This window comes from Colletotrichum lupini, chromosome 9 (assembly GCF_023278565.1).
Source record: "Colletotrichum lupini chromosome 9, complete sequence".
Lineage (NCBI taxonomy): Eukaryota > Fungi > Ascomycota > Sordariomycetes > Glomerellales > Glomerellaceae > Colletotrichum > Colletotrichum lupini.
The window spans coordinates 1,293,824-1,319,845 of record NC_064682.1 but is presented as its reverse complement, the minus strand read 5'-3'; the positions used below and the strand labels follow the sequence as shown (position 1 = coordinate 1,319,845).

Below are 26,022 nucleotides of genomic sequence, written 5' to 3'. Positions count from 1 at the left end.
TAAGTCATGTCAGAATCTGATGGCGAAGAACACAAAGGGTGCCTCTGCGCCGCTGAGAAGGCGAATCCGTGGAGCTCGGTTTCGTCTGCAACTCGCCTGTTTGAGACGAGCGAACTCATAATGATGTCAAGAGAACTCAAAAGGCTCAAGGACATTCCTTGCCCCACACGAGCATGAAACAAGTAAGAAGAGATTTCAATTGCGCTGAGCCTGACTTCGACACCTCGATGCCATTCCCGAAGCATTCTTCCTCATGAGATCGATCAGCAGGCTCAAAAGAGACTATGTATAGCCAAAAGATGCATCTAGAGGTTCGGCGATGTACCGAGACCGACATCCCCCGCGTCTTCGAGATAGTTTCTTTGGCCTTTGCCAACGACCACGAGTTTGTCGATGCAGTCTTCCCTGAGCACAGCACGTCCGAAGGCCGCAAATTGGGTAGCGAGCGTATGCTCGCTATGTTTCATCGAGATCCTTATAGCAACTTCCTGAAGTGCATCGACACGACCACTGGCCAGATTGTGGCGGCTGCAAAGTGGAACGTCTACAAGGGCGGCCCTGTCCCGCCGCTGCCTGAGCTTGTTGGTGACTACTGGAAGAACGATGAGGAGAAGAGATTTGCACAAGCTATCTTTCGTGGCTTTCTTGCGCCGAGACAACAAGCTATCGAGGAGAGCGGCGCAAGATTAGTTGGTACGTTGGAGAAGCTCATACCTTACCTGATTTACTTCAACATCTGAAGCTAATCTTTGGTTCACTTCCGCGAGCTATAGCACTCGATATGTTGATGTGTGATCCTCAGTTCCAGGGCCAGGGAGCGGGGAGACTACTAGTAAGAGCCGGCCTTGCTATTGCTGATGAGATGGGTGTCGATGTAAGTTGAGGCTTTACTTTCTAGTGTTGTCCCATCAAGAAAAGACTGGAGGCTGATTTTATGATACAGGCGGTTGTAGAGGGTTCGGATCGAGGGAAAAGACTTTACGCATCGGAGGGCTTTGATGGCCCCCATTATGTATGTCCCGTACCTGATGAGTTCGCCGCACGGCGTAAACAAACCTACTGGTGGATGAGGCGACCCAAGACCAGGATCTAAGAGATTTACATGAACTTAAGCTGGGCGCCAATCTTTGTGATGCGAGTAGCAATTTGCCAATGTCTTCATGCTGCTTCAACTTTCAAGGAGTCGCCCACGTGCGTTTAGGAGCTCCTGTTACATCAAACTTGTCTGTGCCGGCGACCCTGATCAGCGGTCTTCATGAGCAACGGGGTCAACTCATTCATATTGCAACCTAATTGGAGTTACCTACGGATACTGTGGCTAGGATAAGTACGTCTACTCACGTTGTATGCCTAACGCGGTCCTCTTATCAATATTGCGACTGAGCGACCCCGTGCATTCTGGTTGTGGCCCAACGAATGCCGATCATATGTAAAGTTCGTAAGTGTTATTGGGTAGTTGCAATTCGTCACTCGCCGTAAGCTGCATCGATGCGAGGGTAGCATGCATAGAGGCGGGGTTGGCAGAGCCTGCTTCTGGGAACGAATCCGGGAATATATTGAGTTCACCTCCGTTCTCTTTGATCCAATCCGTTCATTTCCATTACTCTTTTTTTGATTAAGTGTTGGGAGTCCTCCATGTTCTCGGTGTATCGTTGCTGCCACATGAACTATCGCTCCGTTTTCAAAGGGCTGTGAGATCCTTGACCTGCTCTCTTGAAGGTCTTTCGAAGATATTCCTTGAGGCAGCACGGCCTTGCATAAACGCATATACGCTTCGTACCGCCTGTCGTCAATATGACTTCCGACCTAGAGGAGGCAAAGACTCACCTCAGAGAACACGGATGGGTTCGTGTCCCGTCGGTTCTCACCACAGAAGAGGCTGCTGGCGTACTTGACCGGCTATGGAAGGCAAAAGCAGCGGCTGAAGCTCGTGGCGAGGACACATACCTGTCGTTCCTGGACCCCAACCCCAGCAACGTGCGGGTGTTCTACTTGCTAGAGCTCGACAAGATCTTCCGTGAGCTCATTGCTCACCCGACTGCCATCTCCATGGTCAAGGCCGTACTGGGGGAGAACTTCCTCATCAGCAACTTCACTGCAAACATTGCCCGACCCGGATCGCAGAGTATGGCCTTGCATTCGGACCAGAGTATCGTCTTTCCCGATCCGTGGCAGAACGTCTGGGCGCTCAATGTCATCTGGTGTCTGACGGATGTCAACAAGGAGAACGGTGCAACCCAATACATACCCGGATCGAACAAGTGGATTTATCGCAAGGAGGTGCCCGATAATGCGCCAGAGATGCTAGTCTCTTTCGAAGGTAAGGCCGGCGATATCATTGTCATGGACGGTCGTGTGTGGCACACCTCTGGTAGCAACATCACCGAGGATCAGGATCGGGCACTTCTGTTTGGATATTACACCGCACCATTCATGCGTCAACAGGTCAACTGGACAGCCAAACTTCCCAAGGAAGTTCAGGATACCTGTAGCGAGGAGCTGAAGGAGTGGCTTGGCCTCAATCCTGTAGGGAATATTGGCATGACGGGAGATCTGAGGTATATGTCGGTGCAGTACCCTGACGATAAGAAGAAGGCACGCGAGACGGTTGCGGCTGGTTGACTTCGCAAGTCCAGGCGGTTTAGCTTTTCCATATTTGTCATGCCGGCCACAGAATCTATTTTGATCAATCTTCACAAAGGGAAACATGCCTCGGTAGAGCGGTGCTTGCCGAAACTTCATGACATTTTAACACAAAGATGTATAGTGCATTATGGACGCTATATCGGCAATCACTCTGTTATCATTTCGTTATCTTTGTTACGCATTGTGCTTCCCTAAATGCTACGTTAGTGGATGAGCCATGGTCTTCAATATTCGTCTCCTAGGTAATAAGCGTAATATGTTTGGAATTGGAACATTTAAGGTACCACAAGATTTCTGGTCCTAGGTCCTACATCAGGATCAATGTCATAAACGCGTCCAATGTCCGCACGTCCTTAGTGATAGACACATTATGACCACATCACACTGAATCACTGATGTGTTATCTAGCATAGGTCTTGAATCCCTCGTTCCCACGCTTCAGTCTGTTCACCTAAGGCTTCAAGAAGACAGGAATGTATATAAAAGGAAAGAATCGCCAACTTTGTTTTCAATTGTCCGTAACATATGCTACATCAATTGCACTCAGCGAGGCATTTCTGAGACTACAGCGAGACTTCACTACTATCTTTATCCATCACCAACCGTCACAAACTCCAAGATGCAATTCAGCAACATATTTATGCACACTGCCATGTTCACAGTCAGCGTAGGATATTCCCTTCCCTCATTCCAAATTTCCGTTTACTGACTTAAACCAGGCTTCTGCTCTCCCCAATCTAAACCAAGTCTCGGAACTTCAAGCCCCTATTGATGGCTACGACATCGTTGTCCCACAGTGGGAGGTCCAGGCCGCCCCTGGAGGCGCGAAGTTGATTCTTTCCGGAACGGTCGAGCAGGTTCTTGCTGAGCTCCAGGTCATCAACTCCAATTACGCGGAGGACTTTGACCTCGACTTCGAGCTTCCCTCTCCTGCCGTTCACAAGCGCAACGACTTTGACAGCGCCGCTTTCGCGTGCAACGTCACCAAGGCTATGGCTGATCAGAGTATCATCGCCAAGGGTTCCAAGTACCTCAGAGGCGTCAAGGGAAAGCCTCATCACCCACCTGGTCCAAACACCTGCGCTCGTGTGAGCTGCAGCTGGAAGTCCGCGATTTGGTGGTGTAACCATGTAAGTACACTGGGAATGCCATCTTGACAAGGCTATTTTTAAGCTAACTTTCTGCAGGCACAGACTCCGCGTGAGCTTGACTCTTTCGGTGTGATTGCTGACGGTACGGATCATATCATTCAAGTCTGCAAGACCAACGGCGAGTGGATCGATGGTCAAACGTGGCATAAGGATAAGTGGAGTGTCATCGTTGGCCGCGCCGACTGCTAAGTCGAGTGAGCTAAAGTGTCTGTTGAGAGAATATGAGGTTCGGGAGTCCAGCGATAGAAGGAAAGGGATTGGGGGTAAATCTAGATCATACGCCAGCATGTCTATTAGCATCGCTCCTTTAGTTTAGAAACGTTCTACCAGTGATTGAAATCCTGGTTTCAGTCGTTGAAACTCTTTCATTCTCTCTTAAGATATGTGAAGATGAACGAGCTATAATCTGGGAGCTCGGTTACTTCTAACCAAGGTAGTCCGCATCGTTCAACTTCCCCATGCACGGTCTCTGAAGCAGCTCGACCCGGCATCTCCAGAAAACAGTATGCTAGTTTTGACTAAGCTTCTGTCCCTGACCATACTTTCCTTTTCGAGGTAAAAGGCTGGTGCAGATTCTCTGGATGCTGGGATAAATATTTGCCCTAGTCGGTGTCGTCGCACCGATCAAGTATTCCCGTGAAACCCCGGTTGGGCTCTAATGAGGCTCTGAGCCTCCGTTTGGCATCGCTTGAATCGGCATTTGAACTTGGATCGGCAGCATTGAAGTTCCAGACCTATGGAGACTTACAATGGGAGTGATTATGAGCTGCCGGGCCGAGTCGATGAAAAAAGACTGTCGTCATGAGGCTTCTAGCATGTAGTGCATGTCTCCCAATCCGGCAAGCGGTTCGCTCAAGGAAGCCAAGGGCGAAGCTAGCTCACTCTGAGCGCCACCGGTTGTCACACCCGGGACTTTATCTCCTGACTTAGCGCGATTATTTCGGCGCCTACCGAGACGTTGGTGGGGATTTCATAGACGTCATTTACCTATGCATCCTCCCCAGATATTGAACAATTGGAATTGTGCGCCCGAGGTCCAGCTGTGGTATGGCTACGTTGGCTGCAGCAATGAGAGCTCTGACGCGGGGAAGGTTGAGGCAATCCGAGCGTCATCAGTTGTCCTCGTGAGTATATAAACAGAAGTGAGTACAATTATCAGCAAATTCAGTGTTATTTTGACATGCAATTGAGGCAGCAAAGTTTAGAAACAGCAAGTCCAGTCATAACACCCGACAATACCCGTCAAAATGAGCTACCCAGAGAAGTTTACTGGCTTCTGCACCGCAGGGCCTAGCTCGTGGAACAAATTCACCAAAGAAACTCTCACGCCGAAACCCTTTGAAGATCACGACATTGATGTGCAGATCGAATGCTGCGGTGTCTGCGGGTCTGACGTCCACACTATCACTGGCGGCTGGGGCGAGTACGAGGGTCCCCTGTGCGTCGGCCACGAGGTATGTCTTGCTTCCCCTGATCTTAGTCTTGAAATGTGAGATTAATGGCCATCAAGGTTGTTGGCAAGGCTGTTGCTGTGGGGAAGAACGTGAAGGAGATCAAGGTGGGCGACAGAGTTGGTGTGGGTGCTCAGGTTTGGGCGTGCCTCAAGTGCGAGCAGTGCAAGAACCAGAATGAGAACTACTGCCCTCACTTGGTCGGTAAGTTTTACCTCTTGCAGCAGAGGTTTCGACCCAGTACTGACATCGTCTGGTAGACACATACAATGCCAAGTACGAGGATGGAAGCCAAGCACATGGCGGCTTTGCTAGTCACATTCGCGCTCACGAGTACTTCACCTTCAAGATTCCTGATGCGATAAAATCGGAGAATGCTGGCCCACTAATGTGCGCCGGTCTCACCACGTACTCACCTCTGGTACGGGGTGGTGTCGGCCCGGGGTCCGTCGTCGCCATTGTCGGTATCGGCGGACTCGGCCACCTCGGTCTGCAGTGGGCCAAGGCACTCGGAGCGGAAGTCTACGCCGTTACCCACTCGCCGGACAAGGCCGAAGACTGCAAGAAGTTGGGTGCCAAGGAAGTCATTGACACCAACAAGAAGGACTGGGCTAAGCCTTATGCTTTCAAGTTCGACTTCATGCTCAACTGCTCCGACATGACCAACGAGTTTGACCTTCAGATGTACCTGTCCACTCTTAAGGTCGGCGGTCATTTCCACATGGTCGGCTTGCCAGACAAGCCTTTGCCTCAGTTCCCCGCAGGCCTCTTCGCCAGCAATTCTGCCAAGATGTCCGGTAGCCACATCGGAAATAACCAGGAGATGAACGCTCTGTTGAAGTTGGCCGCCGAGAAGGGCATCTCACCTTGGGTTGAGACTATTGATATTTCGGAGGCAGGATGCAAGGAGGCTGTTGAGAGAGTGAAGGCGAACAAAGTTCACTACCGCTTTACCCTTGTCGGCCACCAGAAGGCATTCGGTACTGCTTGAGACTTTAAAGGAAGAGAATATAGAACACGTGAATAGAATCATCATACGACACCTTGTTTGCTATCATTTGATTCGGACCTGCGCAGAAGTCGGACTGACTTGCCTTGACAATCTACTTGGCCAGAACAGAGGTGGAGGAAAGTCCCACTCGTTGGTGGGTGCACGTTGTCGAGTGAGATAGTGCTGACTTACCCCGCTCCCTAAATTCCTTATGCGGCTTGCTGATGACTCAATTGGTAACATACCTCGAGGTACTGCAGGGTGACTGATAGCAATAGTCGGAACCCTCGGTCTTGGGAATTGAATGGTAAGTTTGTAGGATTTTTTTAGAGGATTTGACTGACGCTGACGTTTCGCCCATTTTGGATGGGGTCTAGATCCAAGGTAATGGGTCGGTGGGGTGAATATTCTGACAAAATACTGGATCTCACAATAAAGCTAACTGCTGGCTGATGTGAGACAAGGTCGGGTTAGAGTTTGACCGCATTTGTGATATATGTACGCCAATTTCTTGAACATTTCATTATTATTCTCGACTCTTATGCCTCAAAGACGTCGAGTGTAGTAGCCAACAGCCCAGCCGAGAGAGACATATCCTACACACCCAGCCCAGCGTAAATCATCCGCAATGGTGTCCGAAATCCACGTTATTTCCAAGCGCGACCTCTCCAAACATGAGACCGTTGCAGTTGATCTGCCGTTGCCGCAGCTAGGCGTCTCTTCTATCCGCGTCCGCACATCCCTCATCGGGATCACGAGCAACAACCTCTCGTATGCGAAGCTGGGTGACATGCTGCAATGGTGGAACACTTGGCCCGTACCTTTGGATGCACCGGCACCGTACAACGACCGGGCCGAGTGGGGCATCGTCCCGGCGTGGGGCTTTGCGCGGGTGCTCGAGTCCAACATCGAGGCTATCCCGGCCAAGAGCCTCCTTTATGGGTACTGGCCCACTTCTTCTTATCCGGTCGACTTGTCCCTCGTTCCGAGCGAACCAGAGGGTTATTTCCGCGAGGTCAGCGAACACAGGCAGGGACTTGGGAACATTTACAATCGCTACAATCTTGTCGACGAGTCTGCTCAGTCGGAAGAGTACCAGGCATGGTTTGCCAACGTCTCTCCTATCTGGAACTGCGGTTATGTCATGAATCGCTTCACTTTCGCTACGGAATTCAAGCCGGTTCATCCTCTCGGCGTGGGAGCCGGGGAATGGACCGAAAAGGATGCGGACCTGAGCTCAGCCGTTGTGGTCAGTCTCTCGGCATCCAGCCGTACCGGCAGGTCATTTTCGTGGAACTTGGCTAGAGACAGAAAGTCAGATGGTGGACCTTTGGCTCTCCTCCAAGCCACCTCTGCGCCAGATTCTTTGAAAGCCAACCCAAAGGCAGCGTTTGAGATCAAGACGGTCAACTACTCCGAGCTCGCCGCAAAAGACACGATTGACTGGATTGCCAAACTGCAACCCAAACGCGTGGTTGTAGCTGACTTTGGTGGCCGCCCGAAGGAGACAGAGGAGTTCCGCGAGGCCATCAAATCAACGCTCCCAGAATCAACTGTGTTCACCAACATCCAAGTCGGAGGAGAGCCAAAAATCATGGCACCAGAGGAGGCCCTCAAGTCGATGGCGATATTCAAGAAGTGGGGACTTGTTCAGCTCAACACGACTGGTATTGTTGACGCTGGGATTACTGTAGAGGGTGCAGGTAAATACTTCGACGGCGCTGAATCAACGTTCCGAAGGTTCCTCGAGGAGGAGAGCGTAGCAGACCTTGAGCTGATATGGGGAAGTGGTGTTGGAGGTACGAATGGCATTGAAAAAGCATGGGAAAACATCATCCAGGGAACTTTGTCGCCCCAAAAGGCATGGGTTTACAGATTAGAGTAGGGTGTTGTTTGCCAGCAATTAACACAAACAATAGTCCCGCTGGTAGCTAAGTCAGTAATCTCATGATAGTATTTGGGCAATGCACTGGGAAGCAGGGCCGGATGTTTAATGTACTCCGACGGCTGTGAATGCAAGACTCCGATACATTGACAAAATCAAGTACTATGAAGAGCCCCGGTGACTCTTAGTAGTGATGCAATAACGGAAGATATCCACCGTCTCTCTGCATCTTTCACCTTTGAACACTAATTCGAGGTGGTGGTTAAACTTCTGAGTCTCAGACGACTGTTTCAGACGAACCCTCCACGCAACTGAACCGAAAGCGAGGCGGAGGCTTAGCCCGGCATCACCGTTCATTGGAGCTGTTCAAGGACATTTCATGTTGTTTTGCGGCTAGCATTTAGTGCCTAGCATGGTCACTATCTCAGTTAGACTCTTCAATTGGCACTTTCTAGTCTCCCCCATGGAATCCCTCGTTTGACTCCTTGATATTAAGCTTGACCGGTCGTTTGGTACCTTATCACAAGACCATTCTGGACAACTATACCCAAACGTATTTGATACAGTAGCAGACAGAGACCCCACGATTCTGCCAATTTCCTGAGCCAGGATGCCTGTTCAGGTTGACAGATATATGAGGATTTCGACTCCAGGAAGTGAACATATAAAGCGAGTGAACAGCTGCCATCCGAACACAAGGAACTCTTTTTGACTATCAGACAGATGCTCATCCAGTCCTTCCAAAGCCTTTCAACTTGCTTTCCTACTCTTTCATCTCTGTTGCTCCCACACGTCCTCAAGTATATGTCTTACTCATAAAGCCAAAGCCATGAAGTCTCTCGCCGTTCTTGCAGCACTCATCGCCGTCATATCGGCTGCTGTACCACGCTCGGTAAGCCTTCATAATCAGAACAGTCAACAGTTCGTGTCTGACTAACACATTTCAGGCAGCGCTTATACCCATACAAACAAATCAAATATGAACCTCATATTTGATTGTTTGGCTGATTTCTCGCGCTATATTTGATTGTTTGACTTATTTGATGAATATTTGATTAATTTGCTAGAATCTTCTATAGCCCGTTTAGAGGTGTAAATGGTGCAGTGGATTCTGCGCCGGAGCCGCCGAAATTTTTTCGGCGGGCCTACTTTAATACCGGAGGTCCGGTGTTCGAATCCGGGTCCGGGCGGCCCCTTTTTTACCGTATTTTCTCGGTATATTATTGGTATATTCGGGCCCACCCTTAGATTCTAGATTTGATCAAATATACTAAATATATGGGCTAGAATATTTGATTGTTTGACTTACTGAAATTCCTATATTTGACTGTTTGTTTGACTTATTTGTTTGATTGATTTGAATGGGTATAAGCGCTGATTTCAGGTGGATGGTAATGCAGGTGATCTGTTCAAACGTCAAGATAACTGCAGAACCGCTGATAGTAAGTCTTCAAGTTACATACTTAGGTGGCTGCTCTCGTTTCCCAGGCAGTTTTCTGACCAGTGTAGACTTCTGCAACGACAACGATCCCTTCTTCACGAGATGTTGCGATGGTCTGAAATGTGTTGTCGAGAACGATCCATCAATCGGCAGATCGAAGGTGTGCCGGTAGAAAGAACTTGGTCTTGACATCAGGGTTCCCACTGCCAAGTACGATGAGAAAGAATAGGGTGCATGTTGAAGGCCTGGCGTTCGCTGTCTAAATATGAGACAATCAAAGTGGTAAACGAGATGTGCTGTTCAGCTAGTAGCTCCGAACTTGTATTGAATGGCACTCATTCGTGAAGAACACATAGAGGTCCGATTTAATTCCGGCTCTTGGCTATACAGGTTGTTATCTTAAAAGCGCATTGCCCATCGCCCATCGCCAGAAGACTCAGAATGTTTTCGCGTGTTCCTCGATCGGTACAAGATCCCCTCTTCCCTTGAAATTTTCGACAATATCCGCCTGCTCAGACAACATGAACCTATCTGTCTGATTTCCGAATCTCGAGAGGACTCTCCATCTTGCAAAGTCTCCCGGGTTGCGTTTATCACCATGCGCCGCCTGAGGGTTCTCCCAGTGCCCTCTCGAGAATGAGATGAGCGTCGAAATCTTTTGCTTGGGGATGTCGTACACCAAGGAGCACACTGTTCCCGTCTCCTCCAACCAGTTGACCTGCCACAGTTCACCCGGCCGGATGCACTGATAAGTCGCCGTCTGGTAGTTTATGCGGCCGTTCATGGGCCCACCGTGGATGGCATAGACAACACGGTCCTCGGAGAAGAACCACATTTCGTATCTCCACTTTTCCGGGTTGCCCTCTGCGTCTTCGGCATCATAATCATAGATGAGATGCGTATCCCGAATATCTTTATCGAACGTTGAATCCAGTGGTGTATTTGTCTGGAAGCGGGGAAGGGTCTTCTGGGGCGCTCTGTTTGAGAGAAACATGACTCGTGCTTGTGAGAGAGATGACGTTGAATTGGTGAAGATGTAGTTCGTGTAGAGTAATGAGTTCTGATGGGAAAAGGTGGGCTAGAAAAAGTCTAGAATATCTACTTAGTTCAATGTCCGAAGCAACGACTGGAAAAGAGGTAGTAGTCCGAATTGATGTTTTATGTTGCGGATGTCCGTGGAGAAGGGGTTGTTCGTGGTGTGACGGATGTGGTCTGCCTCGGCGGGTCTGTGTGGTGACATGTTTGACTCTTAGAAGGCCATTACATCATAAGCCGAACTTTCCGGCTTCGTCAAGCTCTTGCACCAAGAAAAGCTAAGACAAAGCTAATTGCGTTCCACGAGGCGCTAAATCCGGCTCTCTTGAATCAGGTTCCTGGCTCATTGTGAAAGTGAGTTGCGGGCTCAACTTTAGGCTTAGCAATTGGATATATTGCGCGCTCTACATTAAACGAAAATGCTCTCCCGCCAACTCCTCCTCAGTTAACCCATCAAGTGCTTCACCGTCCATCTGTCCCAACACAAACGCTTCTCCTACAAGCTCATAGTACGATGGCTGTTCTCCGCGCCCTCTCTCACTCCAAAAGGGACGAAGAACACAGGGTACGGAGCATCCGTACAGGATGCACACGACATCGTCGACTTTAGAATCCTGAGGAGCTATGCCGACCAATTTCCGATTGTTCTTATCTTCAGGGGCAGCCTCGCATTCGATATACTTCCTGTTCCAACAGACAGCTTGCACTCTTTTTAAATAGTCTGATTTGAGGTTCGTCGCAGCTTCATCTTGTTGGAGGATTGCATTCGTGTCAATATTCCCGGCCCCGGTGTCCGACACAAGACAGGTCATACAAGCTCTGTGGTACCACGCCGGTGGCGCCTTTCCATCCGCATCCCGATCTGCCACGAGCGTTCTCCAGACAGTGTCTGCGACGCCTTGTAGCTCCGTTCTCGGATCATGCCCCAAGCTCCGCAGAACTTGCCTTGGAATAATACCTTCGTACATTGGATGAGTATCCGAGACGACTCCAATGCACAGCCCTCTAATAGTGATCGTGAGGTTCATGTCTGATGTTATTCGTCTCGCGCGGAGGACCTTTCGACCAGCCACGGGTCGTTGTCGGGACGGCGCAATGGAATCAGTTTTATCATGCTCCTCGCCAGTATTCTCATCTGAAGGTTGGTCAGACTGCTTCGGGAGTGCATTGTCTCTGCCGAAGGAGATTGTTGGTGGAAGCCCATGAGAAGCGTTGTAGCAACGGGCCTCCGGCACACCCACAAAACTATCTCCTGTTCTTCGTCCGCCGAAGCCTTCGGTTTGCGAGCCGTAAGCAGATTCATGTACTGTTTTGATCCATGATGGAAGCTCCACGAGCCTTGGGTAATGCTCATCCAAAACCTGCTTGAGCTCAGGGAGCGCCCAGTGACGGCAAAGAATATCCAGGGAGCCGCTATCCTCTATGCACCATTTGATAAAGTTAGTGTTGGTATCCCTATTACAGGGTAGTTAGTTCGAACCGTAGTTAACGAAGAGATTAATTAAACTATATAAATATCTGCGTAGTAGGTATAAAAAGGAGGTTCTAACTATAGGTTAGGCTAGCTATAATAATCGTAAATAGGGCCCTTAATTAGCCCCTACGTAGTCGGCTATATACCGTAATCGAATTAGACTTTTAATCCGATACTAACTTTCTCTTTCTTTTATTAATTTAACTACTATAGTTAAAGGTATAATTCGACCTCGGGCCCGTTTATTAAGTTATCTCCTTTTCCCCCTTTTCTTTACTCTTTTTATATAACCTATCCCTCTATTCGTATAATAACTTTTCTACTACTTACGAATTACTCTAATCCTTTATTTAGTACTACTTTTATAAAAGCGTTTACGAGGTTATTTTTATTATTAATCTAACGGATCTTAAGTATTTTATACTTTTTATATAATTACCTAAGGGCTATAATATTAATTATAAGCCTCTTTTCTTTCGTCGTTCTTAATTTAACGAGGTATTTATATAATAAATAAGAATTAATATAAATAACTATTAAAATAGGTAAAAAGCTAATTTAATTAGTAATCTTTTTTAGTGTTATTAAAATTGCGTAGGAGAAGTTAACGCCGTTAACTATATTATAAACCTTTAATACTAATATACTTCTCGTTACTTACTTATTTTTAGTTAACGAGTAGTAGATTATATTACTATATATAGTAAATTCGCTCTTATTTATACTCTCGTTAGCTAAGATAATAATATACCCTAATTATAAAATAAGGTCATTATTATTTATAAATAACTTATTAATAAAGACGTAGAGCTTACTAATTATAAAGTCGATTAAGTAGTAAACGAGACCTTAATTAAGATTCGTTTATTACTACTTAAGCCGCTTATTAAATACCTCGACGTCTTATTTAGTTAGATTTATAGCTTATATTACTTTAGCATAATTAAAAGTCGCCTTAAGCTAATAAATATTTATAATATATACCCCTTGCGCGAGCTTAGCCTTATACCGCTTTTTAATATTAATTATATTTAAATTAACGAGGTTAATTTTCTCGCCCTACCCCTTTTATTAAAAAACAACGGTTTCCTTTTTAATTATAAAAATCTTACTATTAAATACTAGGGGGGTATTTATTATAAGGACCTCTTTTAGCTTTGTTATAAAGCCCGCTTTTTAAAGCTCTTTATCCTTCTTTTTTATAAAGTTAATATTAAATAGGCCTAATATATTATTAATTTATATTTTAACGATCCTAAACTAGTTACTTTCGTACTCCGTAATTAGTAAGTACGGGTTGTATATAGAGGTAACTATTAATAATTAATTAATATAAAAATCGTAGTAAGTAGCCTATTAATAGGTGCCCGATTTTACGAGCCTATATAGTGGCTTAAGCACTTTTATAATCGTACTTTTTAAGTACTTACTAGCTATTTCTTTTAGTAAATAGGCTAGGATTTTCTTTATAAGCCCTATAGCCGATTGGGTATAGGCCTAAGTAATATTATAGCTCTAAATCTCGTATCCCTTTTTCCATAGCGATACTATTAATATTATTATTAATCGTTAGCTATAGTACTATATAGTAAGTAATTATATAAGTAGCGTTACTTTTTTAACGTCGCTATATCCCTAAATTACGTATCTAGACTTTTTATATAGCTAGGGTATTCCTTTCTCTTTAATCTTACGAATTATTCGTAATTTAAATATATAGAGGTTTATATATTTTTTTAAGTTATATAAGATAAATTAATAGACCCCTCGATCGTAAAAAGTATTTATTTCGATAAGATTTAATCCCTTATACGGCTTTTTAATAGTTATAATTATGCCTTCTTTACGTAGTTTAACCGCTAGCTCGAAATTAGCTTTCTCTTTTACTATATAAAAGGTATTAATTACCTCGTTATTAATAATAAATTGCTACGTTAGGGCTTGCCGTCGTAGTTTTTTATAACGTCTCGCTAGTAGTATTAGTGCCCTTTTAGTAATTTCCTCTTCCTCGTTATTTATTAGTACTATTACGACGATTTTATTAAGAATAATTTCCTATGCCTTTACTATGGGTTATATAGTTTCCCCTAGCTCTTTTTCTTTTTATAAGTTAGAAATTACCTCGTTAAGATCTATATAGTACGGTTTAACTACTATAATTAATACTTTAAGTAGCTAGTTACGATTTTTTATAACTATATAAGAGCGCTCGTTAATAGAAATTAACTTATATAACCTAGCTTACTATTAAGTAATTTCGCGCTATACTTATATATCTAAATTTAGTAATATATTTAGATTATTCCCTATATCGGGCCTATTATGCGTAGTAATTACTTTATTAACTTACTTTTTTATACTTACCTCGCATAGTACCCGCATTACTTTTTTAACTACTCGGGCTCGTTAGCTTACGCCTAGTAATAGTAATAAAGCTAAGGTCGTTCTTAAATATACTCTAAATACTAATAGCGTTAATATAAGTCCGTTAGGCCCTATAGTATCGTTATAGTATTTAAGTACTATCTAGAGGTATTCGTTATTAGTAAAATCCGGATTTTCTTTTTTAATAATTCTAAACGCCCTTTTTAACTATTAGTATGCCCTTTTTACCTTTTTAATACTATAGTACGCTTTAACGGGTACGACTTTTAGCTATATACTATAGGCCGTCGTATTATCCCTAAATTTTATTAACTTAAAGCTAATACTAACGTCGGTTCTAATACCGTTTAGCAATCCCTAGTATATATCGATTTAGCTTTTTTATAGGGCTATTTATACTATTTTTACTTATAAATCCTAGAGGAATTACCTTACCTAGAAGGATATAGCTACGTCGATTATATATAGTACTAGCCGACTATTTAAATAGAAAATATTAATAACGATTTCTTAGTTAAAGTTAAGCTTATTACGCAATTTAAACTTAAATTTACGTAGGCTTTGCGTATTTATTTAGTATTAGTAACATACTTTCGTTAACTACTCTAGCGCCCCTATTTCGATATTATTATTACTTAATTACTTTAAGAAGTTATATAGCCTCGTAACTAACGGGTACCTAAATCTCTAGTATAGTTTTCTAAGCTCACTTTTTATTAAGTAATTAATTAACTTCGTATTATTAATAAGCTTTATAAACGTATACCCCTATCGTTGTTTAATTATTTTAAAATACTTACCGCTAGAGATTCTATTTTTTATATTATTAAATATAATACCTAGTCGATCTATATCTTTTAAATATAAGAGAAATAGGGTATTAATAAGTAAAATATAGAAAGTTATCGTTCTAAAGTACGTCTTTACTTTTATTATACCTAGGGCGACGATTTCCTTACTTAGGCCGAAACTAATCTTTATAATACCCGCCGTCGACGTATTAAGTATTATTAGCGCGATTTTTTATAACGCTTAGAATTACCTTTTTTTTATAGTTAATTATTACGATACCCTAGTATCTAGGATAATCCTATAGAAATCGTCTAGGCCGTACTTTTTACTTATATAAAATACCTATATAAGCTTAGTATTTAAGGGATTTAAGTAGTATAAAAAGGACCCCTCTAGCTACCCCTAGATTTACTTAGTACTATATTCCTTTTTTTTAAATATTAAAAGAGATAGCGTCTTCTCCTTAATTATTAAAAGAATAAGCTTTAGCCCTATTAAATTCGCCCTTTTAGCCGCCTCTATATCCGTTATTTAAAGGACTTTCTCTTATTATCCGTAAATAAAAACCTGCTTATTAAGAGCTTTTACTACCCTCTATTCGTTTAGCCTTATATATCCTCTAGAGGCTAACGGGGCGAAAAAAGAGTAGTTAATATTATCGATTTCGTTATAATCTAATTCGTTAATATAGGGGGTAAGATCTTCCTTATTTTCTAAATCTTTTATAGGGGGTATATACTTTAGGCCGCTACTTTAGCTACTATTACTAAGTTCTATACCCCTAAATCTACCCTTATATATAATAAGGAATTAGTTAAACCGACGAGGGCTAGTTTTACTATTTCTAGCACGTATAGCTTTAACGAGGTAATGCGGGATATTCTTATAAAGAATATAAAAAGTGAATATTCATATAGAAGCAAGAATATATGAATATAGGGGAAATAAGCGTATATAAAAGAGGTTTTTGTAGTAAGGAGAGTAATATAGTTGAATTACTATATGAGAAGTTGCTTGCTTAACGAAAGGTCTAGGTAGGCAAATACACGCCTATATATAGGCATAAAAACCTCCTACTAGAATATTCCATTGCTTATTAATTATGATATAATTAATAAGCGTATACGTAAGTGAATGCGTAATCGTAGTACGTAATTCCGCCTCGAGTAAATTCCTGATTATTCAGTTACCTTCCAGTACTTTCCATTGCTCACGTAAGCTTATATAAGCAGTATTGCTTACATAATCAATACCTATGATAATCTACAGAAATCGTAGATTAATATGGTATATAGTTTGCTTACGTAATATTGATAATAAGGCGAATAATAAGGTAAACAAAGTTACCTTCGTAACACTATTTACTACTCTTAACTTTTTATACTATTCGTACGATTTAGTACGCTCTTCTTTAGAATAGTTATTTAATTAATATCTATCTTTTTTATAAATATAATATTACTTTTTTTATTACTTTACTTATAAGTTAAATCTTTACTTATTTAACAAATCTAGGCCTCTTTATTAGTAATTACTATATCTAGCCTCCTTTTTTTTTTTTTATACGTTCGATTAACTTAATATTATTAATAAGGGCCGTTATATATTTAGAAATAGGTTTAGCGTAGCATTCTTATTTTAATATTAAAGCTAGATCTTAGCCTCGAGTAGAGCGTTTTATAGTCTTTAGGTACCTAGTATAGGGTTATTTTTACTTTTAATATACGCTAGATTATAATATAAAAATATTTAACTTTCTACTCGTTTATCCCCTTATTTAGCTAGGTTTTTATTAACTTATTAATTTAATTAATAAGCTCTTCGAGGATCTTTATTCGTAATTTACCTTTTATTATCCTAACTATAAATATAAAAGAAATCGCTCGTAGCTTAGATAGGAGCTCTAAGTTCTTATTATAGGTCTCGAAGTAGCTTCGGATTACGTTAATTATACTAAAAAAGTCGTTTTAATCGAGATTACGTACCGCTTTATAATAATAATTAAAGGCTTTATTTACGAGTATAATATTAATTACTAAATAGTATTAATATTCCCTAATTCTGACTTTTTCGTAATAATCATAAAATATCGTTAAGGTTTTTTATAAAACCTTATACTTCCCCCTAGAGTATAATTTCTTTTTTAAGAAGATCTTTTTAAGGTTTATAAATTACTTCGTATTTACCGCTAGATTTTTAGTATTTATATACGATCCCTACGTTATTACGTATTATTAATAACTTTAAGTCGTTTATTTCTTTTTTTATTAACCGATCGGCGCCGAATTTCGTATTAGTAGCGGTAACGAGTTATAAATTAAAATAAGTAGAATTATTAATTATCGTACTTCTAGTATTATATTTTACCCCGGTATATCCTTTTATAATAATAGATTTCCGTTAGTAATTATAAAGAGGAAATCTAGGTCGTTTACCCTTTTTTTAAATTTATTAAAGCAATTATACGCTCTATCGACCTATACTTAGTTTTATAATATAAATTCCTCCTTTATAATTATCGTTATTAATATTTCGTATAGCTCTCGTAATTATAATTACGCTAGTAATACCCCTTACTTATAGAGAAATTTATTAACTATTTTTATAATTCCTAGGCTTGCGCTTACGAACTATTTATTTAGCTAGTAGCTAAGGTTATTTATAATTTTATAAAATAGGGGTTACCCCTATAGCCCTTTTTTTTTATAAACCTTAGTTAAATAGATTAATACTACGTTAATTTACTTACCGTTAGGCTAATCCGCGATTTTATATATTTACGTCCCCTAATAATCTAGGTTAATATTTACTTACTTATAAGGGATTAAAATTCTATTTAGGATCGGGTTTCGTCCTCTTTTTTTTTACCTTAACTTACTAAGGGTTGTGCTCTAGTTTATACCCGTATTAGTAGTCGCTAGCGTATTTAATTTTAATAAGGATATATCTAATCTGTGCGCTAGTTATAATAAATCCGTGCTTTTACTACCTAACGAATTTATCGAGGTCTAGGAGATTCCCGCTTCTTCTTACTATTTTATTACTACTCTCGTTTTTATTATTTTTAGTAATTACTACTACTTTTTTAAATCGCTAGTTATTATACTTATTAAGATCCTCTTTTTTATTTAATATAAAAGGGTAGGTTTTAGTAGTTCTTTTTAATAATAGTAGCGGTAAACGTTTATATTATTATAAAAAGATATAGTAATTAGTTTTAAAATCTTTATTAGTTACTAATTTCTATTATTCTATATATTTCTAACCTCTTAAGCCTTGTACTTTTTATAATTTCTAAATAGCTTCTTTCCCTAACCTACCTCTTCTAGGACGGTATTCTATAAGAATAGTTAAAAATAGACGCTAAGTAGCTCGTAGAGGAGCTATATAGGCTATTAAGAACCGTATAGGCCGTTAAGTATAGTTAATAAAATTAAGCCCTCTTTTTTATAAAATTATAGATTTTAAGGACTTACTAAAAATATTTACTTATTACTTATACGTAGTAAGGTTAGATACTTTAGAGGTCTTATTTTTTATAGCTTCTTAGTACTTTATTTTACATTTTTTAAATAGTCTTTTTTATAGCTTAATTATAGTTAAGTAATTATCGCTTATTAGTAATCTCTTTTATTACTTAGTTAATTTTTTAAAATTAATAATCTCGCGCCGGGAGCTAATATAAAAAGAAGCCCTTTAATAGCTTTTTAAAAAATTCTTTTTTTTCCCCTTAAATCCTCGTCTTTTTAGCTTTTTTTTTAAGCTAATAATAACTTTAATAAGAGGTCGTAGGACTACTTTAAAATAGCTACCTTCTTCTTAAGTTAATCTCCGAGATCCGTAATACTCTTAACTCGATATTATTAAGACCTCTAAATCCCCTCCTCCCTCGTTAGACCGTCCCTTATACTATATTCCTAAGTAATACCCAGGGGGTAATTAAGGGAGCTATAAGGAGGTTATTTAAATTACGGGCTTAAAATCGTACTTATAAGATCCTTATAATAATAGACTTTTCTATATACTATAAATCTCTTAGCTTAATAACTCCTATAGGGTTACCTTTACTATTAAGTAAAAATATTTATATTTAGAAATCCCCTTTTTTAATTACGTAGTACTTTTTTATACTATATTATTAAGCTCGTTCGTTATGCTAATTAATTAAGTAAGTAGTCGTTACGTAGGTATTTTTTTTTATTAATTTAATTAGTTAATTTCTAATTACGGGCTAGTTATGGAAAAGTCGTTTAATAAAAAAGCTACTCGGGGCAATAGCAAAAGGCTAGTTACTTAAGTAGTTTTATTAATTAATATAATTTAATATAATAAACGTCGACCTCTCGTAAGTAATAAAGGGCTATAATTACTTAATTCTATATAGTATTTAAGAATTACCTCTTTTTTTATTTATTTTTATAAGGTTAATTAATACGAATCTCCTATCCCGTACGGTATTAGGAAGTCTTCTCTTTTACGTAGTAAAATACCTTACTAATTTATAATAATAGAATTTAATTACTAATTAATATTAATATCCCTATTATAAAGTAGTTAGTTCGAACCGTAATTAACGAAGAGATTAATTAAACTATATAAATATCTACGTAGTAGGTATAAAAAGGAGGTTCTAACTATAGGTTAGGCTAGCTACGATAATTGTAAATAGGGCCCCTAATTGGCCCCTGCGCAGTCGGCTGTATGCCGCGGTCGAATTAGACTTCTAATCCGATAGTTAGTGTACACTTGGAGCAAGTCAATGCTGTAGTCTGGTTCGGGCGGAGGGTTTCCCTCTTGCATGCTTTGTCGACGTTGTTGCACACTGTTGCTTGATGGCAGTTTACATGTCTCCTTGGCAAGGTTGAGGAGCGTGTATATAGTGTCTCTAGGATCGGACGTTTCGAATGTAGACAATGATGAGATCAGACTCTCGAGTCCTTGCCGGGGAGCATATATATTTCCGTCGACCTGTCGTTGGAATGTGTTGGATAGAACGTCGACCAAGATCCGGGCACCAAGTGGCTTCATATCCTTAATTCCTTCCAGCGACTTCTCTAATTTCGGGTCTCGCTTGATGTCTTTGAGGATGCTGTCGAATCGGAGTGCGAAAATGCTAACAGCATCTGAAAAGTCCCTCCAATTGACCTTCTTTGAGCCGCAGCGCACCTCGGCACTCTTTGCTAAAGCAAGTTCTTGAATGATCCATCGCCGAGAGAACCATCGACGCCGCATGAGATGCAGAAGCTCCGACCAATTTGTCGCGTACCTTTCTTTGAACTTCTCACCCGTGTCGTCTTGAAGTATGAAGCTGATGAAGTCCATTGCTCTGTCAGTCTTGCCGTGCTCGTCTGCTGGGCCTAGCCAAATGGCGACATTGGCTGCGGTTGAGTATATTTGACCCATGATCGCGACCTGGTCCTGCTTCTCCTTGTTGTCTTTTTGATTGATGCAAATACGATCTACCCAGATGGCCACCTCTTTGTCCGGCTGTCGGAATTCCTGGAGAAAAGCGTATAAATTTGGTTTCACGCTTAATCGCTTCATTTTTCGGTTGAACTGAGTCGCGACTTCTGAAAAGTCGTGCATTACCGGTACACTTGGCGGCTCGTTATCCTGAAGCATATCGACGAGAACGATCTTGTTCTGGTCTCCGGTGCCCCAGTTGTATGAAAGAGCTGTGAACTTGAAATCCTCGGGGTTTTCCACGATCTCTTGGATTGGGAATGACTTCAACTCGATAATGACTTCTGCAAATCGGTTGGGATTCCGTTTAAGTAACATGAGACGAATCTCACCCTGATCTATCGGGCAATCTTTGTAGTCGTATCGCTTCTCGTATAAGTTGGCTGCCCTGAGTAGCTGCTGCCCCTTAGTCAACTGGTCTTTTCGTGTGTGCGGGCCGTCAATGAACCCTGTTTGTTGTCTTTTTGCTGGAGTGGCAGGCGTGGGCTCCACTGTCCCAAAGCCTCGTTTCCTGGATGTGCTGGTGCCATTCGGAAGCTTTCCAGCAGAGGCGATTTGCCTTTGTTCGTTGTGGTATTGCATGGCTTCTTCTCGTAAAGAACCTGCCTCGGACATCGGCTCTGGGGACTCGAATCGTTCGAGCGACATTTCCTGTATGCCTCGGAGCGCTCGAGGATATATGTACGTGAGAAATTTGATTTTCCTTTTGGGGAATGAGGCAGCAAATCAAGGCTGAATGTTGGACGAGGTAAACCCCGACCACAACAAAGTCGAATTATGAGTGGGCGGTAGAGCGCTGCAGCCAGAGTGGAATGCCGGACAAAGTGTACAAAGCACTTGAGTGGCCAGGAGGGCGGAGTAAAACGAGGCACCGCTCTTGATATAAGAGAGTCAGAGGGGCTGGGGTCTCAGAATCTACGCCTCCTGCTGGCCAATTTCCATCTTGCGCAAGCGATGATTCAGCGCATTATGCTGGCAGCATTGCAGATACCGGGCTGTGAAGGCCTTGCATGTAGCTGAAAGATCCCTCACACACATGGCATGGGGTGGTCGATGGTTGGAAGCCGATGTGGTAAGTGGCAGTGTGCCATTAGGACTCAGAGTCCGAGAAGTCTATCCAATGAGTCTTTCAAAAGGCAGGGAATCAATTTCCAGATTTAGTGCCTCAACGCCAATGAGGTGGGCGCTTTGCAAGGAAGACTGATCCTGGAATGCCAGCCTGCTTCCACATCGGCAATCATTATCTCTTTCCCTATCGTCTAGACATCTCAAAGAAGACAGGGCAGAATTGGAGGTCAGCCGGGGTTTTTCCACTTCACATGCAAGAGTACCAGCTGTTCAGTCAGGTCTCAAGTCTTCTGATCACCCAGGAATACCCGTTTTGTTTATTGGTAAACATGCTTATCGTTAGCCACGCTGCATCCCGTCTCACTCTACATGTACCTTCGCCCCCCGTTTAACTAAGGGGAATATTGCTTTTACCGCCGACGCACCCTGGACAAGGACTCTCTGTCTTCTCGTAAGGTCTTGCATGGCCAATACGGCATGCAGGTGATGAAGTGCAGCTTGTTGGATGTTGGTACATGTATTTTCATGTTGGATGGTGAGCTTGGCTCGTCATAGGTCTGCCTGCTCCTCTGTGTAACATTGAACCACAGGTCCACAGCCTCCCAGGGTAGAAGCGAACCGCCACACGGGCTTCCACCTGGGCTCCCACCGGTGTGCTATCCAAATTGAGCCACCCATGAACAGTCCCCTCCTCAGCTTCTCGGGAAACTGTGCTGCAATCACTATGGAAGTCCTCCGTCAAGCATAAACAGCTCTATTGCCTGTCACCAAGTTGTCAAAGTTGCTGCTATTTACTTGCTTGATTTTACCACAGTCAAGAACTTGCTTTTGAAGTCTTGATCGTTCGATGCTTTTCAAATGGACCCCTTAAGTATTAGCATGGGCGTTCTGGCCGCGCTGCAGGTTGCTTCCTCAATCCTTGCCTTCTGTTACGACGTGCGATCAGGGATGAAGAAGATCACTTGGTCGTTGATACAGATAATTGAGGAAGTCCGCGATGTTCGAAACCTCATCGAAGCAGTTCAGTCAGTCCTCGATCAGGGAAACTTAGTTGAATCCCCAGTGCCGGACCACGGCGATACTTCACTCGAGCTATCCGCGAAAATAAAGCCTGCGCTTGCAACTTGCTTATCTCAACTCCAGGCCCTCGAAGCTCGAATTAAGTCCGAGCTGATTCCCAATCTATTAGACTCAAAGACAAAGGCTTTAGTGAACTCGATATCGTGGAAGCTAAAGCTCAACGACACGAAAGAGTCCATTGCCAATTTGCAGCGCTGCAAAGAAGGCTTGCAACTAGCCATAACTTCTCACAACGCGTCAGTTTAAGCTTTCGCCCAAATTCATGAGATTGTTCCTGACAACATCCCGATGACTTAGAGTGACACTGCGCAATGTTGAGCGACTGACCATTTCGCTTGACTACAAGATGAATGACTCTCGGGAGCAGCTTGAACGTATAGATAGCAATCTGAGCACAGCAATACTAGGTACAAGTGAACAGGGTAGATAGAGGCGGCATTCTATCATGTATTCTGACAACTTGCAGACGAGCAACAGAAGGCAGTGGTTGACTGGCTTTCTCCCCTGAGACCGGGCCAAGCTCACGATAGAGCTCTAAAGTCCCACCAAAATGGGACTTCGGATTGGCTACTCGCTGGCCAAGAGTTTCAGGAGTGGTTGAAAGGCGACGCCAACTTGCTGTGGCTGACTGGACCCCGTGAGTATGACCTTCTATTGTTGTTTCAAATGACTAAAGCAATTCTGACGAGATGATTCAGCCGGTTGTGGGAAAACGGTCATGATGTAAGTAATAGTATATATCTGGGAGCACGATGCTCAGTGGCTAATAACCTAGACAGAGGTCAGGCCATCGACTCAGTTGCCGCGCTGGAACAACAAGACTCTCTTTCCGCCTTTGCCTACTGTGACTTTCGTGACCCTGATACACAGATCTTGACCAATGTATTAGGAACAATGCTAGCACAGTTGTGCGCTCATTTGCATGACCTCCCCAAAGATTTATCGAGCGCACATAAGGCCAGCATGGAACAAAACTTCGGATACCCTCCGACTGTCGAGCTGCTAAGTGGTACCATCGCGTCTATCGCTGCAACAAAGAGGGTTTACCTCTTCATTGATGCCGTTGATGAAGTCTCGGATTGTAAGGCAGTAGCGGAGTATTTGGCCAGCCTAATCGATCCCACAACAGCGATCAAGATCTTTGCGACAAGCCGCAACGACGTACACATTCAACGGGCATTTTCTAGCGCCCGACGCATCTCCATGGAAGATCACTTATCAGATGCTGACGAAGACATACAACGATACGTCAGTTCACGACTCGAATCCGACGCTGACCTGAGTTGGCTATCTTCAGGGTTAAAAGAGAGCATTCAGAAATCACTCTTATCAAGGTCCTGTGGGATGTAAGTGGATTTCCAGCACCAAATTTCGTTTTGCTGATTGCTTCTACCAGATTCCAATGGGCAGCATGCCAGCTCGACTCTTTGAGTCAGTGTAGAACCATTCGCGACATCAAGAAGTCTCTGCAAAAGCTTCCAAATGGGCTAGATGAGACTTATGGCCGATCCCTACTGAAAGTGCCGCCCTCAGACATCCCTCTCATCCTGAAGACCTTGACTTGGCTTGCGTTCTCACCGGTACCCATCACTCTACATGAGCTATGGGAGGCACTGGCCATCGAGAAGGGGAACGCTGTCATTGACGACGAATCACGCCTTCGAAGTCCGCAAGACATCTTGGTGATTGGGAAAAGCCTCATCACCGTCTCAACTGACGGTCATGTGATGCTTTCTCATCTCTCAGTTCGAGACTATCTCGTCTCTGCTGAGATAGTCGAAGTCCCGGAAACCGCAAAGTTTTCCCTTCGTCCAGGTTCAAGCCATCAAGAGCTAGCTCAGGACTGCCTTACCTACCTGTTGCTATCGCCCTTTTCTGATGGTCCCTCTAGTACCCAGAAGGAGTACCTGTCTCGACTGAAGCAGTTCCCGCTTCTCAAGTACGCAACCAAATACTGGTTCTACCATGCTCGCAACGCAGACTACAGTGAAGAGACCCAGGAACTGGCCATGCGGCTCTGGTCGAAATCTGGTCGGCAAAACTTCATGTCTTGGGTCCAGGTCTTTAACGCAGATGCCTCATTCAAGTGGGACGTGTATCCGCGACACGCTACATCACTCTACTATGCTTCGTCTATAGGTCTAGATGAGGTAGTGGAGACTTTGCTTCAGTCGGCAACACCCGAAATGATCAATGCTCCGGGCAGCCGCTTTGGAGGAACGGCCCTACACGCTGCAGCCATAAGAGAGCACATCACGATCATTAAACGCCTCATACTTGCGGGCGCTGAACCAGGCAAGCAGGACTTCAACGGTGTATCGCCATTACATAGCGCTGCGAGTCAGGGCAGTCTTGATGTGGTCAAGGTGTTGTTAAGCAACGGAGCTCCGATCGATGTGAAGGATGGAATGGATGGAACTACTCCACTTGATTGGGCACGTTTAAGTGGTCACGAAGATGTCGCGAACCTTCTGCTAAAAGTCCTGGAAGAGTGCTCTCCGTCACGTCCTTCTTCGCTGGGATCACCTTCTAGTACACAGGGATCTCGCTCAACCCAATTTTCTCACAAGATCGAAGAACCGCAGGTGGGGGTCTGGCAGCCCGGCGTAGGTTTCTTTCCAGACTACTACGAAAAGCGATCCGGACTAGAGTCTTCGCTTGTCCTGAGTATAAGCATTGGAGAAGAGACATCGCAAGTCGATGGCGAGTTCTTACAATCTCTGGAGAAGACTGAGAAACCAAATCCAGTCTGGTAAGGAGGAGATATTGAAGCCAGCTTAAATACTTGTAGCCTGAGATGGTTTAGATGCAGGTCACTCTAAGGTCTGCTATCAAAGCTGGAGTTTGGAATTGCCCTCACAAGGTATTCCAGCCAAAGCTCATGATTTTTTTATTTTTCTTCTTTTTTTTAACTGTGTCATTTGTTCTTGCTATAATGGAGAGTTTCCTGAGAAACCTTTTACTTTCTGAGTAGTTGTACTGGGTATTGTGGCTCTTCATCACGCCTTGTGTTGACGAGCGAACATTGTTCCAACATCTGTAATCGATCCTGACGTCCGAATCAGACTGATTTACCTCTGAACATTGTTGATTGCCGATATACTTCCCTCCCCTGTCTATACCCTGCGTTGACTATTGGATCATATCCCACCAGGTATAC

At 43.0% G+C, this 26,022-nt stretch overlaps 10 protein-coding genes across 10 annotated transcripts; 7 read left to right on the top strand and 3 right to left on the bottom strand.

The window, feature by feature from the left end:
• Nucleotides 1-6: 6 nt before the first annotated feature.
• CLUP02_16297 (uncharacterized protein) lies at nt 7-1,293 on the top strand (the record flags this gene model as incomplete). Its single annotated transcript, XM_049295221.1, has 6 exons — nt 7-83; nt 151-182; nt 271-693; nt 774-874; nt 944-1,012; nt 1,072-1,293. 6 exons carry the CDS (start codon nt 7-9, stop codon nt 1,291-1,293), a joined length of 924 nt encoding a protein of 307 aa, XP_049152368.1.
• Nucleotides 1,294-1,794: 501 nt separating this feature from the next.
• CLUP02_16296 (phytanoyl-CoA dioxygenase) lies at nt 1,795-2,622 on the top strand (the record flags this gene model as incomplete). Its single annotated transcript, XM_049295220.1, has 1 exon — nt 1,795-2,622. One exon carries the CDS (start codon nt 1,795-1,797, stop codon nt 2,620-2,622), a length of 828 nt encoding a protein of 275 aa, XP_049152367.1.
• Nucleotides 2,623-3,265: 643 nt separating this feature from the next.
• On the top strand, nt 3,266-3,986 carry CLUP02_16295 (uncharacterized protein; the record flags this gene model as incomplete). The annotated part of the gene is made up of 3 exons (XM_049295219.1): nt 3,266-3,313; nt 3,366-3,776; nt 3,834-3,986. 3 exons carry the CDS (start codon nt 3,266-3,268, stop codon nt 3,984-3,986), a joined length of 612 nt encoding a protein of 203 aa, XP_049152366.1.
• A 1,058-nt stretch (nt 3,987-5,044) lies between these two features.
• Nucleotides 5,045-6,239, top strand: CLUP02_16294 (alcohol dehydrogenase GroES-like domain-containing protein; the record flags this gene model as incomplete). Its single annotated transcript, XM_049295218.1, has 3 exons — nt 5,045-5,251; nt 5,308-5,452; nt 5,509-6,239. 3 exons carry the CDS (start codon nt 5,045-5,047, stop codon nt 6,237-6,239), a joined length of 1,083 nt encoding a protein of 360 aa, XP_049152365.1.
• Nucleotides 6,240-6,867: 628 nt separating this feature from the next.
• On the top strand, nt 6,868-8,124 carry CLUP02_16293 (uncharacterized protein; the record flags this gene model as incomplete). The annotated part of the gene is made up of 2 exons (XM_049295217.1): nt 6,868-7,419; nt 7,624-8,124. 2 exons carry the CDS (start codon nt 6,868-6,870, stop codon nt 8,122-8,124), a joined length of 1,053 nt encoding a protein of 350 aa, XP_049152364.1.
• Nucleotides 8,125-9,220: 1,096 nt separating this feature from the next.
• CLUP02_16292 (uncharacterized protein) lies at nt 9,221-9,379 on the top strand (the record flags this gene model as incomplete). Its single annotated transcript, XM_049295216.1, has 1 exon — nt 9,221-9,379. The coding sequence occupies one exon, from the start codon at nt 9,221-9,223 to the stop codon at nt 9,377-9,379; it is 159 nt and encodes a 52-aa protein (XP_049152363.1).
• A 622-nt stretch (nt 9,380-10,001) lies between these two features.
• On the bottom strand, nt 10,002-10,559 carry CLUP02_16291 (uncharacterized protein; the record flags this gene model as incomplete). Its single annotated transcript, XM_049295215.1, has 1 exon — nt 10,002-10,559. One exon carries the CDS (start codon nt 10,557-10,559, stop codon nt 10,002-10,004), a length of 558 nt encoding a protein of 185 aa, XP_049152362.1.
• A 445-nt stretch (nt 10,560-11,004) lies between these two features.
• CLUP02_16290 (uncharacterized protein) lies at nt 11,005-12,045 on the bottom strand (the record flags this gene model as incomplete). The annotated part of the gene is made up of 2 exons (XM_049295214.1): nt 11,005-11,658; nt 11,734-12,045. Coding segments are annotated over 2 exons (966 nt in total), but the record flags the coding sequence as incomplete, so codon positions are not given.
• A 7,880-nt stretch (nt 12,046-19,925) lies between these two features.
• CLUP02_16289 (uncharacterized protein) lies at nt 19,926-21,362 on the bottom strand (the record flags this gene model as incomplete). Its single annotated transcript, XM_049295213.1, has 1 exon — nt 19,926-21,362. One exon carries the CDS (start codon nt 21,360-21,362, stop codon nt 19,926-19,928), a length of 1,437 nt encoding a protein of 478 aa, XP_049152360.1.
• Nucleotides 21,363-22,661: 1,299 nt separating this feature from the next.
• Nucleotides 22,662-25,618, top strand: CLUP02_16288 (uncharacterized protein; the record flags this gene model as incomplete). The annotated part of the gene is made up of 6 exons (XM_049295212.1): nt 22,662-23,098; nt 23,160-23,236; nt 23,329-23,499; nt 23,561-23,585; nt 23,642-24,208; nt 24,304-25,618. The coding sequence occupies 6 exons, from the start codon at nt 22,662-22,664 to the stop codon at nt 25,616-25,618; spliced, it is 2,592 nt and encodes an 863-aa protein (XP_049152359.1).
• Between the last annotated feature and the right edge of the window lie 404 nt (nt 25,619-26,022).